Source organism: Notothenia rossii (assembly GCF_949606895.1).
Source record: "Notothenia rossii genome assembly, chromosome: 2".
NCBI classification, from domain to species: domain Eukaryota; kingdom Metazoa; phylum Chordata; class Actinopteri; order Perciformes; family Nototheniidae; genus Notothenia; species Notothenia rossii.
Genome location: NC_136904.1, coordinates 28,873,290 through 28,893,548, shown reverse-complemented (window position 1 = coordinate 28,893,548; position 20,259 = coordinate 28,873,290). Strand labels below are relative to the sequence as shown.

Sequence of the window (20,259 nt, the reverse complement as noted above, 5' to 3'; positions counted from 1 at the left end):
AAGTTGTCTTAACTCAATAAACATTGACGCAAACTGTTGCATTTTCTTTGTTGAGCCAAGGCATTTGTTTTTAGAGTGCAGAGACCTGTAGTTCACTGAGCGGTTTCACACAGTTTTCCGACACATTTTTATTTTTTTTACTTGCAAAATGTTCTTTTAATTTGACAAACATCATATGTGTCATTCGTGGCACAATTCAAACGGGATCGAAAGATGACTTTTCTCTCTCCATTTACTTCAATGTATAATTTTCCGCTTCCGGGGTCCCATGGGTCGGAAGTAGATGGGCCTAAAACCCGGAAGTAAACTTCTTCTGGTTCCTTCATCAAAAACCAATGCAAATTCTCCATAGGATTTTGGAAAATAGCTCGAAATAAGGTCTGTGGTTGACACACATTTAAGAGAGGGATCACGTTTTGTTCAGCCGGATAATCTCCACATGTCAACCCTACTTTTATAATTTTTTAATCATAAATCTAGTAGCCAGAAGCAAAATGCTAACGTTATGCTATAAACAAACTACAAGCCATTACAGCAGCAGGGTCGCACGACTTCAACGTCACGCCAACTTAAGATCGTTTCAACTGACTTGCACTGAAACTGCACTTTGAACACTTTAAATATATTATTAACATTTTAAACTGTATACCCCGGTTATCTAGGCCCTTTTTGTTTTGTTTAATGTATACCACGTTTATCTAGGCCCTTTTTGTTTTGTTTTATGTATACATGTCACACTGTGGGAAACGATATTTCGATATTTCTGGATGTATAACACATGTAGAATTTTTGACAATAAAGCTGACTTTGACTTTCGCGCGCTTGCATGTTTTAACAAAGCTTTTCATTTTAGCCACACTGAATTTAACTAGAAGTCATAGCTGTGTCAATTACCAGTCTGATGTGGTTTTACAAAGATGACAAGAAGAGTGTAGATAGAGGAGAGAACCACTACAAGTCAGGACACGTAACAGTGCAGCCTAGATGAAGGTGTGCTTACCGGTGTTGTCAGGGCTAGCATGAGGGACAAGGTTTATATTGTCGGTGAGTAGTGATAGCAAGAGTACGTTTAAGCTAGAGTTAATTTATTCACATGAATTCTCATCAAGAAATCCATTTTATGTGTCACATGAAATCTTTATTACAAATATTACACACCAGAAAACACAGAAACATCCATGAAATAAACATACAGTAGGCTATAAACAATTAAAGGGATAATTGGGAAGGCATTACAAGTGTAAATATATTTTAAATAATAAAACAATCCCGCCACCACAGGTATCTACAGGAGAAGAGGGAATTCTCTCCACAAAATGTGAATGCCCATGTGGAGAATGGAAATGCAGTCATGCGGCTGCATTAGCCATCTTTGCCATCTACAATTTCAGCTGCACTGACACCCCCTGTCAGTGGAAGAAGACAAAGGCAGCTAAACGTACGCATTCAGTGGAGGAGCTATTTCCTCCAACATATAACTAATTTAACCCGCTGCTCGTGACTGGCTGAGGGACAGACTCAGGGGCAGGTTCTCAGGAATTTCTTGGCATCTCTCCCCCGAGCCAGAGGAGGAACACTACAGCTTGGAAACACTTACTGTTCCTGAAATTATCAAATCTGTTGGGCATCAGGGACCTGAGGCAATTCTGGCAAGCATGGCATTGTCTGAAGAGCAACAGAGGGCAATTCAGGTGGCTACCACTGGTCAGCGAACCAACCCAAACTGGCACTTGTTCAGGAAAGGAAGGTTGACTGCCAGCAACTTTGGAGCTGTCTTGAGGTCAAAGCGTGTGACTGCTTCCCTTATTGCCAGGGTGCTAGGGCAACAACAGGCCCTTGATGGTGTTTTGTCTGTACAGTGGGGGACTATGAAAGAATGTGAGGGTGTCAGGGCATTCACCACTGCAACCCAGATGCAGGTCCATGAGTCAGGATTGTGGCTCTCCCAATCAGGATTGTTGGGGGCATCTCCAGATGGTCTGGTAGGGTCTTCCGCTGTGCTGGAGGTAAAGTGTCCCTACGGAGCCAGGGAAATGACAATTAGTGAAGCATTGCAAATCAAGGGCTTCTGTGTCAGTAAGGAAGGAGAAACATTCAGCCTGTGTGAGGAACATCCTTACTGGCACCAAGTGCAAGGTCAGCTTCACCTCACTGCAAGAAAGAATAAGAAATTAAGAAATTGTGAATCGTTTTTAATTTACATTTACTCGCCTTTGCAATGTTGTGGTTGTTAGAGTGTTAGGTTTCCTGTCAGCTCGTCTGTTGGGAAGATATAAACTATTAGCTTCATGGAAGTCACACCGTCACATATAAGAGCATTAACACATACAGTACATAGGCTAAAACAAAACATCTAAAGGTATAACCTTGCGCTTTGATAAGTCTCGTGAACTTTTTCACTATTTTGACATTTTTATAGATGAAAATTGAACTAAAGAAATAAATGGTGGATTCATCCATATTGAAAATAGGTGTCAGCTGCTACACTAATTATAATAGTTATATTTCTTAATTAATTAAGATAAGATATTACTGTATTGATCCCAATTTGGGAAATGTTTGTGTTGCAGCAGCATAACAAGAAAAACAAAATATAAGTTATTATATATACAAAAGTATGTGAGGGATGGAATTAGTGCGGTACGCCGAACCGGTACTGGACTTGTAAAAAGTTTCGATTCAAGTCCGGTTAAAACCGGAACGTCGGGAACCGACACTTACGTATATTCTCCTTTTTGTTCTAAACCATCTAAAACCTTCCATAGATCGAAAAATTTGCGCTGAGAAAAGACAAAAAACATTGTTTTGGCTTCTGATATGGCGGCCATTACTGAACTCACGAAGTCTTGCAAAATATCGCAACTGCTCGTGAGATCTGTGTGACGTCAAGGGAAACTGGCTTAGACACAGTGGACAATGACAGCGTGGGATGCTGGTTGCCATATTTGGTAGTGTAGCTTACTGACAGCATGGGATACTGGTTGCCATATATGGTAGTGTAGCTAAGCTAACTCCTTTGTATGTAAACACAATGCCGCGGTGCTTTGAATCCAGTAAGGTGTGGGACCATGTGACGAAACTGCCGCTAGATACTGCGAAGTGTAACCTGTGTGGGAACGTGATCAAGTGCGCTGGGGGAACATCGAACATAGCGAGGCACTTGAGGAGAAACCACAAAATAGAAACAACTCCACATGCGGCCTCAACCACATTGGCGGCGATGTTTGGCGACCAAAATAACAACGATCAAGGTAAGCTGAACAATACTTTTGGAGGATTTTAAGTTCAGGAAATAAGCTTGTAAAAAATTGGCATTCTTAGCATTATAGCAAGATATACTAGTAGTAGCATCGGTCCGACTAGCCGACTAGGGCGTTTATTCAGCGTCATCTTTTATTATTATTATATTATTATATATATATATTATATATTAGTATTATCAACTGATTCTTAAATACTACATTTTTTTTTAAATCATGGCAAGTTTGCAACGGTAGGTATTATGAAATCTATGATAGTCTTATTTATTTTTGCATGATCACCTGGCAAGATAACTAATCAACAAGTAATAATATATTAAAGATTTCTTATTTCCTTTATTATTTACACAGTAACCCTAAGAAAGTAGGACTATGCTTTGGTTCAATTGGTTAATCAATTTTATTTTGCTTTCAGCCCAGGCCCAACCTCTACGTGCCCCACAGCCCCCACCTGCGTCCCACACTGCCACTACTGGGAAACCTGCCTTACCATCACTAGATTCATTACCGTCAACGTCAAGTTCCACTTCCACTGTGGCCAGCACTACTGTAAAGCCTTTCACCTTGGCAAAGCTTACCAAGATGCCTGCAGAGAAACAGCCTAAGATAACCGGCAGATTGTGTCATTACATTGTAAAATCACTGCGCCCATTCTCCATCGTGGAAGACACATACTTTCGGGCATTCCTAAGCGAGCTGAACACATCCTACAAAGTCCCAAGTCGTGGAGAAGTATCAGAGAGGCTCCTCCCCAAGATGTACGAAGCAGCCCTTCAAAATCTCAAGACTGAGCTGCAAGAGGTGGAGTACGCGGCCTTGACTGGAGATGGTTGCACATCTAGGGTGGCTGACCATTACTTAACACTGACTGTCCACTACATGAAAGACTGGGAGATGAAAATAAGAGTCCCACAAACGTTGAAGGCAGAAGTTTCCCAGACAGGGGACAACATCGCGGCCGAGATTGGACAGTGTTTGGAAGACTTCAGCCTCAAGGGCAAAGTAGAGTTAATGACCACTGACAATGCAAAAGCCATGGTCAATGCTACTACTAGTGCAGGGATTCCACTGTCTCTAGGATGTTTTGCCCACACTCTGAATCTTTCCACACAGAAGGCCATGAATGTGCCAACTGTAGGCACAATGCTAGCTGTCATCAGACCTCCCATCACATTTTTCCGCAACTCATATCTTGGCAAGATTGTGCAAAAGGAGAAACAGAAAGCGCTGGACAGACCATCTCACAACCTAATCCTGGATTGCAAAACCCGCTGGAACAGCTCTTACATGATGGTCGAGAGATTTGTGGAACAGTACCCAGCAATAGTGGCTGCATCATTTGATGAGAGACTTAAGAAGAAAGACAGCTTTAAGAAGCTGCAACGATGCACAGACAAGGACATTGAGAGGATGGAACACTTCCTGGAGGCGATGAAGCTCCCTTACATGATAACTGTTGCCATGTCATCTGAGAAACGCCCAACATCAGGACAGGTGCTCCCCATGATCGACAAACTGGAAGTCCATTTGGCTGAAAAAGAAGAAGATGAGAAGTTCATCAAAGACATCAAATCAGCAATCAGGAATGATCTATCTGCCCGGTACCAGGATGATGCAAGGAGAGAATTCCTTCAAGAGGCTACCGCCCTAGACCCCAGGTTCAAGGGTTCCCCTATTGTGACCGTGGATGTGTGGGATCGGATAACAAACAAAATCAAAGTTGCCCAGGCCCAAGTACAGGTGAAGAAGGAAGCTGAGGAGGGGGGAGCTATGCCACAGTTGCCACTACAGGTCAAACAGGATGGTCTTCGTGACACTGACACACCTCCTCCCGCTAAGAAGGCAAAGCTAACAGCCATGGAGGAAATATTCCAAGATGAAGACGATGTCATGGTGACCCACATTGAGCCACCCCTGCCTGTCCGACTACTTATTCAACATGAGATCCTGAAGTTCAAATGCATGCCAAAGCTGAAATCAACAGATGATATTATTGCTTTCTGGGGGGGGGAATCTGATGAGCTACCATTGCTCAGTACATTGGCAAGGAAGTACCTGATTGTTCCTGGTACGAGTGTACCAAGCGAGCGTGTCTTGAGCACTGCTGGTGATATAGTGTCTGCCGAAAGAGCAACACTTCACCCAGACAATTCAGGTCCGGACTTATAAGTCCGGACCTGAACCTGAACCTCTGGACTTGAGTCCGGACCTGAACCTGAATGTGAGTCCAGGTACACAGCAATAGATGGAATATTAAATTGAATATAAATGTAAAATGTACATGTGATTTTATGTCCAAGAGAAGCTATGGAGCAGAGAGTTCTCTGCCAGCTAGAGGTGATTTGTTATTAGTTCAATATGTCAAACTGATTTCCCTGACTACAATCTTTAGTTACATGGTGAAACGTTATGCTGCTTGTACTAATTAGACTTATCATATAAGCCACACAGGTTTTAATAGGATGTATTCATTATCTTTACTTATGTTGCGGTCTTTTCAGCAGCGCCATCTCTAAAACGCCAATACAGCCACTACCCATCATTTAAATTTCATCGTGACATGGACAAAAATGTAACGTCAGCTTACCTCATGGCACGAATCCAGACTCTCCTTTGGAAAACATTGGCCTGGAAACGATAGAACGAGCACGTTTCATGCGAAGACCTGTGGCTGCAACCCGGAGCAAAGCAACAAACCATTGCGTAGCTAACTAGTAGCGCTAGCTTTAACTAACGTTAGCTAACGAAACAAACTGCAGAGTAAAATTGGAAAACACTGGTAATTAATTATTCTATAATTTGTAAAACTACCGTGTAAAAAACGACAATTTCAAAAATTCAGATTCTAATGGTCAGATATAGATATTAGGGCTGTCAAGTTAACGCGTTAATAATGCGTTAACGCAAAAACAAATTAACTCCACTAATTATTTTAACGCGATTAACGCATTTGTATTTTTTGTCCTCGGCCGCCCCATAGTTTCAGAGCGCATCGAGTTTAAAATACCATCTACAAGCTGATCCTGGCAGCCCCGCTCCTGCCGTCCGCTTGCGGCAGAGGCAGACCACACTTCCACGCTCACCGGCAGGCACCGACTGGTCATTGGGAGGACCGGTAGGGTGTGTGTATGTGTGGCCCGAGCGAGCGAGAGAGAGACCTTACGTGTATTGTTGTTGTTAGCATCTGGTGCTAGCTAGCTGGGCTAACGGATATAAGGAGCTCAGAGCTCTCAAGTCTCACGCATTTGGCGTGAGACACACGCATTTCACTCCATTCACACGCTCACACGCCACACCTTGTATTTCTCACGCAGAGATTTCTTTCCAGGGTACCGCCCACCAAGTTGCGCCGCAATTTTGTTAACAAACTAGTACAGAATCACTGTAGCCACGCATCAACCAATCAAAAGAATGTAAGCTGTCGAACAGCCAATTAGAAAATAAAATGGCTGTATCCGGGTAGGATTTAGACATTCCGCTACAACATTACATTCTGATTCCATTCCAATGATTAAGACGCTCGCTGAAGAGTAACCAAAGAGGACGGCTGTCACATAGTCACTCACTGACATTTTGCGTGGCTAAAGACTGCTCTACGTGGGAGAAGACCATATTTTCAGTACAATAAGTCATCTCATCATTGATTTCCGTTGTCATTGAATATAATGTATGTCCAGGGAGCTTTTAGCTAACAGTTTGACTGACTAGACTAGAGTATGCATGAACTAGCCTAGCTAGCCGGTTGAATCCCTGCTAGCTAATTTCAGCAGCTATTCTGACGCTTGTTTTCTTCGGAATTTTGCGCCGACACTAACTTATTATAATGATTATTATTGTTATTTATTATTATCATTGTTTTTATTGTTATTGTAGCAAGCACCAAGGCTATTTGCTCCCTTGTTGGACTGTCCCTGTGTCTCCTATTTTCCCGGTGTGTGCGCGCGCGCCAGGGCTGGAAATAAACTTTTCAAAACATTTGAATATTTACACAACACATGAACATTTACCAGCCACTGGGGAAAATCTACCAGCCATTCAGTAGTAAACCAATGGCACATTTGTATTGTGTATTTAAAATCTACCAGCCACTGTTATGTTTTACCAGCATTTGGCTGATGGTTGGTGTTCATTTCCATCCCTGGCATGAGTGTGTGTATATTTGATCAGAAAACAAAGCATATTAATAATTATTGCATTTGTCTTTCAAAGATGTCAGGAAAGAGGCAACTAAGCATTCTTTCATGCTTTCAAATCAATCAGCTCCCAAAAAAGGTGGCCAGGTCAGAGGACACTGTAGAGGAGGCAGTAGAGGAGGGAGTAGAGGAGACTGTGGAGGAGGTAGAGGAGGCAGTGGAGGAGACTGGGGAGAACCCATTGTAAACAGAGAAAAGGAGAGGATTATGTGGAGCAGCCACATATAGCTGTTCCTTTTAAGAAGGAGTGGTCAACTTGATGGCCATTCATCACAATGGGAACCACCAGCTCCTTCTACTGGTGCTCAGTGTGCAGACAAGAGAACTCCTGTGCTCATCAAGGCGTGAGGGACATAAGCAGGCATGTGGAAGGCAAGGGACATCGGGCCAAAGAACAGTCTCTAAACTCAGTCAGCAGTATTGCACAGTTCTACGTGCCAGAAACTTCTGTTGGAGGCATGAGTGTACAAGAGGCCAAGGTACATACAGTACAGTGTAGCACAGGAAAACTAAAAAGCTGGCGGCAATGTTTGATGAATTACATTTCTCTTCAGATTGATGGTCATATTACCTTGAAAACATATTTAAGATTATGAGGTATGTAATCAGTTGTTTCTGTTGCAGACCAGGAGGGCTGAGGTGAAGGTTGCTGTTGCAATGGTGCAGCACAATGTTCCCTTTGCTGTTGCTGACCATTTCAGCCCCTTGTACAAAGAATGTTTTAGAGACTCCCCTACAGCTCAGGGCTTTAAGAGCGCAAGCACAAAAACAACGTGCCTCATAAATGAAGCAGTGGCACCTCATTTTAAGAAGGAACTGGTGATTAAGATGAGAGAGAATCCCTTAACACTTGTCACAGATGGTTCGAATGATACTGGTATGTGCTTAACAACTTCTATCAGTAATTAGTGATTACTTCTTTTTTATCCATTTCTACATGCACTCATACAATTTGAACAACATATTGTTTTAGTTATGGTCCTTATTGTTACAGGTCTAGAGAAGATGAATCCTCTCACTGTCAGAATTTTTGACACCAACAAAGTTGTGCACAGGTTCCTTGATATGTGCACCACCAGTGGGCGGAGCTGTGGCACCGCTGCAGTGATCTACACAAAAATCAATGACACCTTGCAGGAAAATGACATCGTGTAGGTCTCTCTATTGACAATGCCCCTGTAAATACAGGTGCCAGAAATTCAATCTCAGCCAGAATGTTGAAGGAAAATGGCAGTATTTACATCCATGGATGCCCCTGTCATATCATCCACAACACTGCCAAACATGCGGGGCAGAAGTTTATGGAAGTACAGTAAGTTCAAACATGTACACTCTATATTACCAATCCGTTAAGCCCAATGCCATGTAAAACAGTTTGCTGATAGTGTTAGAATAGATACTTGAATTCATGTATTGCAGATATCCGGATTTGATCCAGAGGATCTGACCGTGGATGTTGGGTACTGGTTTAAAGGAAGCACCAACCGTAAAGGTTACCTGGCAGGTTTGTGATTCAACCAGCTCTACTGTTATACAACAAAATGCAGACGTTTTTAATTTGTTTACTGTTGATGTTATGTTTTATATTTTCCAGAATTTTGTGAATTCCATGAGAGCGAGTACATGGAAATGCTGCTGCACATTTCAGTGCGATGGTTAACCCTGGAGAGGTGCATCACACGAATTCTGCGACAGTATGGGCCACTTACCAGCTAAGTCTTTAAGTATGTTGTTTGTTTAATTGACAGTAATACAGGTGCATTACACCAGACTAAATGTGTACTTTTAAGCACTGACTGTGTTTATTTACAGATGAGAAACAACCAAGATTTAGAAGGCTGGTGGATGCATTTTCCAACCCCCTGACTGAAGTCTACCAACTCTTCTATCAAGTGACGCTGCCAGTGTTCACCCTACTGAATCTCCTCCTCCAGAGAGAAAGGTCTTCCATCTTTCAGCTCCACGGAGAGGTAAAATGCAAGGGTTAGGCCATCCTGCTGCCAAATACCGTATGTCTGTGTGACCCACACAAAGTGTGTGATCACAATGTTATGTTTATATTTAATATCCTTTTAGAAACCTGTTTAACAATGGACAGCAGGGGGCAGTAGATGGCACGGTAACACTGCCGTAAAGGGGTTTGTTGTGATTTGCGCCTGCCGTAAACGGACTGATGTGGGGTTATGGCTAGAAAGGATCCGTTTAGTGTAAATATGACGTCACGTTCTCGTTGTAACTCTCGTTGGAGCGGCTCGGAAACACTTCTACAGCAGTAACATGCAACATACACATTAATGCAGCAGGATAATAGTGAAACACTGAAAGGGAACATTATATTGCACCAGGAGCTATCTTGGGACTTTTACTGCGACAACGTTGACTTGCCTGTGAATAAAAAATAAACCATTGTGTTGGTGATCTACAGTGTTGTCATTCTTCTTTGAACACCAGCAAGACCGCTAACACCCTATTTCAATAATTAATAGATAGTTTAGCTTCTCACCATCATTTGCTGTGGCCCACTGATGTTAACGATTGTAACTGAAAGGCTGCCTGCCAAACGTGAACATTCAGCATTATTGCAAACTCTCGCGAGAGTTTTACACTAGACGGATCCTTTCTAGCCATAACCCTGATGTGGGGTTATGGCTAGAAAGGTTCCGTCTTGTGTAAAACTCTCGCGAGAGTTTGGCTGAACGTCACGTGGCTGAATGTTTACGTTTGGCAGCTCCTGGTGCAATAAAATGTTCCCTTGCAGTGTTTTACTATTATGTCTGATGTTTCTCTATTAATATTGCTGCTGCATTAATGTGTAAATTGCATCATGTTACTGCTGTAGATGTGTTTCCGAGCCGCTCCGATTACAACGAGAGTTACAACGAGAACGTGACGTCATATTTACACTAGACGGATCCTTTCTAGCCATAACCCTGATGTGGAGACGGTGCTGCCGTTGGCTTGCCATTCTGGCAAGATCCGCCAAACGAGCAGCTAAGGATTTCGTTGTTCATCATTTCTCCTGTTTTGCAGGTCAGTTTTGTATACATATTGTCACAAGTGTTATAAATATCCACGGTAGTGTTGTGTCACGATGTCCTAGTTTTTGAAGTGGTGTTTGGACGTTGTTTATAGTCTTCAAATCTGCTTAGGAAACTGTCTCGTGGTTGCTGTGTGCGCGTGTTTGTGTAATGGCGGTCGCTATTTTAATGTAGCATAAGCTCTTTGATCAAAGTGAATGCAAGTACATGTAATTGTTTACAGCTCCTGTACATTTTATACTTACATATTTTCTGGGTTTATATCCTAAGTATTTTGTCTGTGTGTTTTGTATTATCTATATGTGTTCTATGGTCAGAGTTAATACATAAATGCTTGTGGGATGTTAATGCTAGCACAGATTAGATTCTGATGCTTTACCTGGGAAGGTATTTAAAAGGCTTTGATTACAACATCAATATCTGAAGAGAGAAATTCTTATTTTAAGTCATGGTGTTTATTTCAAATATATTGAAGACATGAATATATATGTATAAGTGTTTATATTGAAGACAGAAAAGGGCATTAACAATTGTGTGTGTGTTGTGTCAAATGGTTAAGGACATTAACAATTGTGTGTGTGCCAAATGGATAATAAATTCTGGCAAGACCCGCCAAACGAGCAGCTAAGGATTTCGTTGTTCATCATTTCTCCTGTTTTGCAGGAATACTATCTGTCATCGCGCCCTGCATAGCGGGGCCTGTTACATCTGCTTGAATTGGCTGATATTTCCTTTTTCAAGTAATACATAAATGTTTTATGAACTACAAATTTGCAGATGACAAAGTTCATCAAGAAACTGTGTGCGAGGTTCATGAAGCCGTCAGCACTACAGGGCCGACAAGTCCATGACATCCTCTACAACACTGGTTCTCAACGGGGGCGGTACCGCCCCCCAGGGGGCGTTCAGAGAACATCGGGGGGCGCTGGAAGCAATATTTTTGAAAGGGGGGCGTTGAGGTGTTCTTGGAGGGCGTTCACGCATAATGTCTTTTTTTCATGAAAAACGCTGGCCACAGCGTCTTTTCCTGTACAAAAAGCAGCTGTCAGCATCTTTTGTTGCTATAGGAAACCACAACTCTGCTTGCGATTGGTTCAGCTGTCAGCAGTGTTATTACGGGTACGTTCGGAAATGCACGAACGGTCAGTCCGCTCGGACAACCCGTCTGTTCCGCCAGAACACCCCGCTCTGAGCGCATTTACGAACGTACCCTACAAAAAGCAGCCGGGAGCGGACCGGAAGTCGTTGTAATTTTGGGATCGCGACTGTTAATAATATGTGTCACTTTGTTAAATTTGGATATGTTTTGATATGACAAATTCCACTAACAGATTCGAACTAAGTGGTCAGTTTATGAAAATAATACCCGTTTCTATGTCTGCTACGACATGGAAGAGCTGGCTAGCCAGGCTGCTCCACACAGAGCTCTGTTTGTTCAAAATTACAACGACTTCCGGTCCGCTCCCGGCACGATGTCTTGTCATGTCACCAGCTAGCCCTCTAGCGTTTGCCGCCATATCGTGACACTACCCCCCCCCCCCCCCCCCCCTAAATATTAGCATCATAAAACAACAAAAATCATATCACATCAGCAAAATGGCCGCGAAAAAGATAAAATGCAGACAGTACTCTATTGAATATCTTAGCTATGGCTTCATACCGTCTCCTACCAATGCACAACTCCCAATGTGTTTACTTTGCGAACATGTATTTTCCAATGAGGGAATGAAACCCTCACGTTTAAAGGAGCACCTTACCAAGATCCACCCGGATAAGGCAGATAAGGAGCGTCCGTTCTTCCAGGCCCTCAAAGAGAAACATGGTAGGAGCACCATCAGCAGTCTCTTCGCTAGGAAGACCACCCAGACTGACAGCGGGCTAATAGTGTCGTATAACATCTCCTTGCTGATAGCCAAGTGTGGGCAGCCGTTCACAATCGGAGAGAAGTTGGTACTCCCTGCCATCAAAGAGGTCATATCTACTGTGATGGAGCGTGATCCCACACAGGTGCTGAAATCCATCCCACTCAGTAATGACACCGTAGCACGCAGGATTGATGAAATGGGCGCTGATATAGAGGAGCAGCTGAGTGCCATCCTGCGGGAAACTCCATTCAGCCTTCAGCTGGATGAGACAACCACTTCTGACAACAATGTTCTGTTGATGGCCTATGGCCGCTATAGCACCTCCAACAGTCAGGAGATGGCTGAGGGATTTTTATTTTCCAAATATCTGGTCACAGACACCAAGGGCCAGATCATTTTTAATGCACTGGATGCTTATCTACAGGAGAAGTAAATCCCGATCAACAACATCCTCGCATGTGCTACTGACGGTGCCCCTTCCATGGTCGGCAGGTACTGTGGCTTCACCGCTCTGCTGAAGGAGCAGGTCCCGCATGTCCTCACAGTCCACTGTGTCTTGCACCGCCACAACCTGGTGGCCAAATCTAAAAGTCCACCTCTCCACGAGTCTCTCAATGTTGCAGTAAAGGCAATAAACAAAATAAAAGCCCACACCCTGAATAACAGATTGTTCCGACAGCTGTGTCAGGAAAATGATGAGACCTTTGAGCGTCTTCTTCTCCACACTGATGTCCGCTGGCTCTCAAAAGGAAACTGCCTTGCTCGTTTTTGTGAGCTGTTTGACAGCATCGTGGAGTTCCTGGAGGAGGTGGATGCAGCTCTCGGGGAACAGGTGTCATCCAGCCGCTGCGACATCATGTACCTCGCAGACTTCTTTGGCAAAATGAATGAAGTCACGCTGAAGCTCCAAGGAAAAGGAGTTACTCTGATCCAGAGCAAGGCGGTCATCCACAGTCTCAACTCCAGGCTGCATCTATACCGGCAGAGCATAGGCAGGAGGCAGTTTGCTCATTTCCCGCTGTTGACCAAGGTGATCTAGCCTAGGCTACTAAATAATGATAATAATAAATAATACATGTAATAAATGTAGGCTACTCTATGCAACACTATATTTGTGTTCCTGGTTAGTATAAATAACTTATGTTCTGAATGTATTATGAGAATAAAGAAACATCAATTAGTAAACTAATTAGCAATAAAATTACCAGTTTAAAATCGGATGGTAACATTCTGCACCGATAACAATTTCCTGGTTATACTCATTGCAGGTGTCTGAGGCTCTTACCGATGAGCGCCTCCTCATTTACACAGACCACCTGAGGATGGTGAATGCCGACTTGAAGATCCGCTTCAGAGATCTTTCGGACCTCGATGTTCCCACCTGGGTGGTGCAGCCCTTTCAGGCGGACGTGGCGGAATGCGAGCCAGCAATACAGGAGCATCTCATCGACATCCAGAGTGACGATGAGGCCCAAGCTATTTTCCGCACCTCTGGCTGGGGCAACATGTGGGTCAAATACTCTCAGCGTTACCCGGCTCTCTGGGTGAAAGCGAGGCTGCTTCTTCTGGCTTTCCCAACCACATACCTCGTGGAGCAGGGATTCAGCCAGGTCCTCCACATGCAGTCCAAGTACCGCAATCGCTTGAACTTGACGGCCTCAGGTGCACTGCGACTGAAACTAAGTTCTCTGCAACCCGCAGTGAAGAAACTGGCGGAGAACCACCAAGCGCAGGGCTCACACTAACCTTCCCCCCCCCGCAATTTGGCGAAATGCAACACCTTTCCGACCTGTTAGTTCTGTAGCCCTAATGTACAGTTTTGTAGCCTACTGTTTGTTCTGCACTGGACATGTGTGAAATTGCTGCTGTTCCGTAGCAGTCTGTTTGTATTCTCTGCTCTTGTCTGAGTTTGTTTAACACTCATAAATATCATTTTTATTCACATTCACATGGCTTTTCTGCTCTCTGGTAAACTAATGATAATGATATTCCAACTGCCCAGTTAAATCAAATCTATTATTTGGCATTCAGTGACATGCTTTTTTAAATGATATAACACAGAATATTAGTCAACATTAATATTCAGGGAAGAAAATAAGTCTACTTTTTTTGATGGGGGGCGTTAAGAGACCTGGATAATGGACAGGCGGGCGCTGGCCCAAAAAAGGTTGAGAACCCCTGCTCTACAAGGACCCACTAAACCAATTGCCAGGTAAAAGTTTCATATAAGGAGATACACCTGTATTCTCATTGACCTCAAATGTACTTTTTGGGAAGATTGTTGTTATTGGGGGAGTTGGGTGATATCTCTGTTATGGCTGTTAAAAAGCATAAATGTGTGTAGGCATACCATGCTTGTGTAGTTTATGGGTAAAATGGTATGCTTACATAGAGGAATACCTTCAACCACTTGCACTTATTGTGCACATAGTGCTCAAAACTAGACAGACTGAATCTATACACTGACTGTTTGTCTAGTTTTGAGTTAAATTGCCAAGTGAAATCCCTGTCTCTACCTGATGCATATTGTTGAAACTACCTGGACTTAATTTGCTTCTCTATCTCTTTCTGTTCTCTGTCTGGTAGGAGAACAACTAAATGTTGGCTTCACCACCAGAGCTACCCTCAATAGGCTCCTTGAGACTGGAGACATCACACCTCAGGAGGTGAAGCTATTCCAACAGGCAGCATTGGCATTTCTGGTCAGGGCTGTGGAGTATGGCATCAATAAACTCCCTCTGAAGGAGACTCTTCTGAGGCATACAAGATTTGTGGATGTGCAGCAGAGGACTGAGTGTGGGGTGGAAGATGCCCTATACTTTATAGACAGGTAAGGGTTTCCACATTTTCCAGGATTTCTACACATTCAATACTTTGATTGAATACATTAATCAGTTCTTTACACATGGTGCTCTTTTTAGAATTCAGGAACTACTACCTTTCCATGGGCCGGAGGAACAGGACAAGGTGTGTGAGGAGTTCCTGGAATATCAGCTGATGGATACCCCCATGCGCCAAGATCCCACCACCTTTAATGTTGAGGAGTCTTGGGGGAGTATGTCCTCAATCAAGTGCAAGTTAAGAAATATTTGGCACCACATGCACATAATCAATTGAAATCAAAAGCAAAGCATTTGAGTAATAGAGTCTCTTGGTTCCTTTTTTTAAAGGTGACCGGTTTGAGCCGGTTTGAGAGGCTCACTAAAATAGCTCAACTTGTTCTAGTGCTCCCTCACTCTAATGCCGACGCGGAGAGGGTTTTCTCGATGGTTGGACTGAACAAGACAAAAACTAGGAACAGCTTGGCCCTAGATGAAACACTGTCCTCCATCATGACAGTGAAGATGGCAGGCCTGGAACCAAACTGTTTCAGATGGGAGCCACCAACCCCAGTGCTGAAGGCCTCAAAAACTGTCACCAACACCTACAACAAAAAACACTGAGAGAGAGAGAGAGAGAGAGAGACACACACAGACACACACACACACACACACACACACACACACACACACACACACACACACACACACACACACACACACACACACACACACACACACACACACACACACACACACACACACACACACACACACTAGGGTTTCACAACTACCAATATTTACTAGTCGACACGTTTTTCAAAATAGCAGTCGACTAGTCGTTACGTCATAATAAAGACACACAAAGAGAGGTGTACAACTGTATTTTATATTGGAACTCATACAGTAACATTAAACACTGCATTTTAATTTGTGTTACATGGCTGAGTAAATAACAAACAGTAACTGGACTCACCAAAATCGACAGCAAAAAACTCTTGTTTACATAAATGCCACGTAAATCCAGTGCGCAACACTTTATTTGCTGTCCTCCACGATAACATCCACCTTTCCATATTTTTGGTTTGAACACCAACGCATCGACATGTGAGGGAAGGAGGCTTGACCGCTTTCGGGTGACAGTGTTGCCTGCCAGGGAAAAAACCCTCTCACTCGGGGTGCTTGTGGCTGGAATAGCCAGGTAGCTCCTCGAAAGCGGGGGAAGCGGTGCACGTTTTCTGCCCACCACTCCAGTGGATTATCCATTGTGGGGATATGCGGTGTCCGCTGGCAGTAATCCCGTAGCTCATCATCCGCATCACTGTTGACCCGTGTTTTCTTGCTGTTCGTTTGCCTCTGTTCAGTGCTGACGCCGGTCCGTTGCTCGGTTATGGCTAGAAAGGATCCGTCTAATGTAAATATGACGTCACGTTCTCGTTCTAAACTCTCGTTGTAATCGGAGCGGCTCGGTTGTAATCGGAGCGGCTCGGAAGCGCAGTCACTAGGCTGAATGTTTACGTTTGGGATGGCGAGAAACTACACTATATTAAATATGTAAATACTTGTTAGCGGTCTTGCTGTTGAAAGAAGAATGACAAAACTGTAGATCAGCAACACTATGGTTTATTTTGTATTCACAGGCAAGTCAACGTTGTTGCAGTAAAAGTCCCAAGATAGCTCCTGGTGCTATAAAATGTATGTTGCATGTTACTGCTGTAGATGTGTTTACCTCTTTTATATCCCGTTGGGTAGTTTAATCTGCAGCAATGCATCATATTCTATAATATCATCATATTATGCATTTTCCAGCTGATCCAAGAGGCTTTTTAAACACCTTACTTGGCTTAAGAGGGAGGGGAATTTTCTCAACACATAAAGGAACACTTTATCCTTCAGTTTATCACAAACATTACATCAACACATTTGGAGATCCAGTCTGTAATTTGATATTAAGGTTTTAATAATGAAATGAGGTCATGAATCGAGTTCAAGGTTAAGATCATCTTTATTATCCTATGTACAAAAATTAACATACAACATTAATATAACAGTAACGAATAAAACAAAATAACATTATGCAACTCTGATCTTCTTGCTGATACTTTTCAAAGTTACTTTTACATTTGCTCTACTTTTCCTGCTACTGTTTGCTCTGCTTTCAACTTCTCTTTCAACTCTGCTCTTTACTCTGCTTTCCCTGTTTCCTCTGTTCTCCTCTCCTCATACTCTCCTCCTTTTGCTGTCTCCTCTCCTCTGTTCTCCTCATCTCCTCTCCTCCTCAGACTCTCCTCCTTTTGCTGTTAGATATTTAGACTTTAATGACAGCTTATGATATACTTTTTATAACTACATCAATCACATGCAATGGATTCAAAAGGTTGTTTTACTTAGCACCTCTTTCCAGCTCCATTCATCTCCAAGCTTCCAACATTCACCTGGCGGTGGTGCCTTGGATGAAAACAACTTTTGATATGATACAATACAACAACAATAGTTAACACCTATCCACAGCAATAAGCACAATGAGAAGACTAATGGTCTCTTTTATACCAATTTCTATTGGAGTGAAATGAACTGTGCCATGTCACATAGGATTGGAATGGATGATTGGCTGTGTTTTGTGAATATAGAGGAGATGGCAAAAGTAAATATACTTTGTTCTTACCTAAAGCATCTATCCTCCTCTTCGTACCCCTGCCTGCTCCTCCCGCATTAGACTCTGGGGACTTAGCTTTTAAAATCTTGTTCAAGCTGTCCACTCTCTAGTTGGATCTCATGACTTCAGCTTTATGACCCACCCGGCCTGAAAAAGGGTGTCTTCGATGGCTGGTATTGAGAGGTGTTATGGTCCTCTTCTGCCTTTTGTGTTTGGGGGGCGTGAAGGTGAGAGGAAGACTACTGTCATGTGGGGTGTGTTGCTTTACGTCCTCCAAAAGATCATTTAGTCTTGATATCACTTTACACATGAACGTCTCATCCTGTAGGTGGTATGTGTGCTCAGTAATTTCCCGCAATAAGGTCCCACACTGCTGTCGTTTCCTATCTCTTGAGGACTTTGAGTGGTTACCACTGTTCTTGGAATGGGTGTCCTCCGTGCAGTCAGGGGTGTCCTCCATGCAGTCAGGGGTGTCCTCCGTGCAAACGGGTATCCTCCGTGCAGACAGGGGTGCTCGGGGTGTCCTCCGTGCAGACAGGGGTGTTGGGGGTGTCCTCCATGCAGACAAGGGCATCCTCTAAGGTGGGAGTGATTGCATCTGTTTGGGATGTAGATAAGCAAATAACGTCCAGAGAAAACAGGGTTTTCCCTGTAGGTCTCACTGAGACTCTCCCAACCACAACCATCAATTGTGTTGAACACCACACAAAAGTGAGTGCAGGGCAGTAAATGTCTTTGCCAGTCTTGGCAGGTACATGATGGACTGATGGAACCTTGGCCAAAAGACACCAGGTGTGTGGCTGATGTTGTCAGGCTTTTCACACAGAACACTCCTTTTTCTCGTCCTGTGACGGCTCCTTTGTAGTCGAGTGACCGACAGTGTCTGTCCAGGATGTGTTGTGCAATGGCACGTGGCCTGTTTTGGAGGTACTGTGGAAGGTTTGTGTTGTACTTCCGGTACCCATCGGAGAACATAACATTGAGCTCAATGTACCTTTAAAAATAAATAAGCAATATGATAAGATACAATTTATGAGTTTAAAATAGTAAGCAATGTAATAAGGGAAGAAATGAAATGATCAATATGTGCTTACTTCTGGTAAGCCTTGGGCATAAAGTCTGAGACTACCACTGTCAGCAGTTCACTCAGACTGCAGTTCTTATAGCCTTCAAGGAACGTGTGCTTGAGGGTCTCGTTTTGCCTCTCCACACCATTGTTCGTGTAGATGGCTACCTTAAGGGATTCCGTCTTGTAGACATTCACCCATCTCTGAAGAGAAAGACATGACATTGTTGAAAATAACAACCATATTGATAGTATATTATTAAGACAAATCCTAGATATGGACAAAATCCAGAGGACATTAATCGACCTTGGCTTGGGGTAGCCATTTAGTGTTGAACCACCTCCTCAATTTTTCATTTGTGAGCCAGTTGGTGTTTGTCTGGAGGACCAGAATGTGCCTTTTAAACTCCTCCTCAGTGTGTGAGTGAGCAATGTCCCGAAGAAGGCGTAGGACCTCATCCTGTGAGCACACCCTGTTACCTCCTTTACGGGTCCACTCAACCCACGCCTTCTCCCGATGGAAGTCACAGAGAATGACTTTGGAATCTATAAGAAATAATATTTTGAAACATTTAGCTGTCATCCAATGGATGCAAAAACAATACATGTTATCTCAATGCCCTCTTCCACATTGCAAGTGTTTTAAGTATGAGGTATGTCACATTATTTCAAACCTCCATCGATGCTTTCACATCTTACCATTGAACACTTCCTCCAGGGCGCCGATTTCTGCCTCACAGAAGTCCACCATGAAGTGGGAGGGCTTCCAATCAGGATTCCAATCCTTGAACACCTGAAGTGCCTCTTTAATATCAGAAGTACTCTCTGACTGTACTCTCCCACAATAACATAGTTCACATTTGTCCTCACACACAAAAAAAAAAGCGGAACAGAATATCGGCATGTGCGATATGTTGCATCAAGCAGACACATCTGTTGTCCGTACAACAGGAGAAGCCGCTGTTGCCAGGAGGTCTGCAAGCAGAACAGCAACTTGGTCACAGAGCCATCATCCTGCTCTTCACTGGGCCTGTATACAATATGTATATCCTGCTGTGTCCATGTGTCCACCAAGCTCTGAAATGTTGTGAAATCATGTTCCCATATTATAAACAGAGATACTCAAGCAATATGATCAACGTTAATGCATGCATGTTTGTATAATAGTTTGCTTCCATGTCCTAACAATGCAGTCAATACCCATACTACTAAAATAGTTCTGCTTACCTGCAGATTAACTTGGTCAATATTTGACCGCCTTGTGCTGGCCTTTGTCCTCTGGATGATGTTCCATATGTCCTTGTCCAGAGGGTAGAATCTCCTCCTGGTAGGAGGAGGAGGATCCAAACCCCTAAACCAGGG

The 20,259-nt window shown here is 43.3% G+C and overlaps 3 protein-coding genes across 7 annotated transcripts; 2 read left to right on the top strand and 1 right to left on the bottom strand.

Moving 5' to 3' along the window:
* The first annotated feature begins 1,203 nt into the window (after nt 1-1,203).
* On the top strand, nt 1,204-11,353 carry LOC307029991 (E3 SUMO-protein ligase ZBED1-like). Of its 4 annotated transcripts, none has more exons than XR_013805464.1 (4): nt 1,204-2,136; nt 3,676-5,481; nt 9,266-9,423; nt 11,269-11,353. XR_013805464.1 is itself a non-coding variant. In XM_079666216.1 (2 exons), exons 1-2 carry the CDS (start codon nt 1,656-1,658, stop codon nt 5,427-5,429), a joined length of 2,235 nt encoding a protein of 744 aa, XP_079522342.1. In that variant the 5' UTR covers nt 1,204-1,655; the 3' UTR covers nt 5,430-5,932. The 4 variants fall into 4 exon arrangements, 1 of the variants encoding a protein (XP_079522342.1); XR_013805465.1 differs by having other exon boundaries at nt 3,676-5,491; XR_013805466.1 differs by lacking the exon at nt 1,204-2,136 and having other exon boundaries at nt 3,471-5,481.
* LOC307029993 (uncharacterized protein) lies at nt 10,490-19,809 on the top strand. Of its 2 annotated transcripts, XM_079666218.1 has the most exons (4): nt 10,490-11,348; nt 14,542-14,568; nt 14,943-15,186; nt 15,278-19,809. In XM_079666218.1, exons 1-4 carry the CDS (start codon nt 11,339-11,341, stop codon nt 15,471-15,473), a joined length of 477 nt encoding a protein of 158 aa, XP_079522344.1. In that variant the 5' UTR covers nt 10,490-11,338; the 3' UTR covers nt 15,474-19,809. The 2 variants fall into 2 exon arrangements, 1 of the variants encoding a protein (XP_079522344.1); XR_013805467.1 differs by lacking the exon at nt 10,490-11,348 and having other exon boundaries at nt 11,802-14,568.
* On the bottom strand, nt 17,162-19,801 carry LOC307029992 (uncharacterized protein; the record flags this gene model as incomplete). Its single annotated transcript, XM_079666217.1, has 4 exons — nt 17,162-18,825; nt 18,926-19,101; nt 19,205-19,443; nt 19,597-19,801. 4 exons carry the CDS (start codon nt 19,799-19,801, stop codon nt 18,129-18,131), a joined length of 1,317 nt encoding a protein of 438 aa, XP_079522343.1. The 3' UTR covers nt 17,162-18,128.
* Nucleotides 19,810-20,259: the final 450 nt, after the last annotated feature.

Coding starts and splice junctions, on each gene's coding strand:
- LOC307029991 (XM_079666216.1), top strand. CDS start 1,656: ATGGCATTGTCTGAAGAGCAACAGAGGGCAATTCAGGTGGCTACCACT. Junction 2,137..3,675: donor TTACTGGCACCAAGTGCAAG/GTCAGCTTCACC, acceptor TTTTGCTTTCAG/CCCAGGCCCAACCTCTACGT.
- LOC307029993 (XM_079666218.1), top strand. Junction 14,569..14,942: donor CCCACTAAACCAATTGCCAG/GTAAAAGTTTCA, acceptor TCTGTCTGGTAG/GAGAACAACTAAATGTTGGC. Junction 15,187..15,277: donor GCCCTATACTTTATAGACAG/GTAAGGGTTTCC, acceptor TGCTCTTTTTAG/AATTCAGGAACTACTACCTT.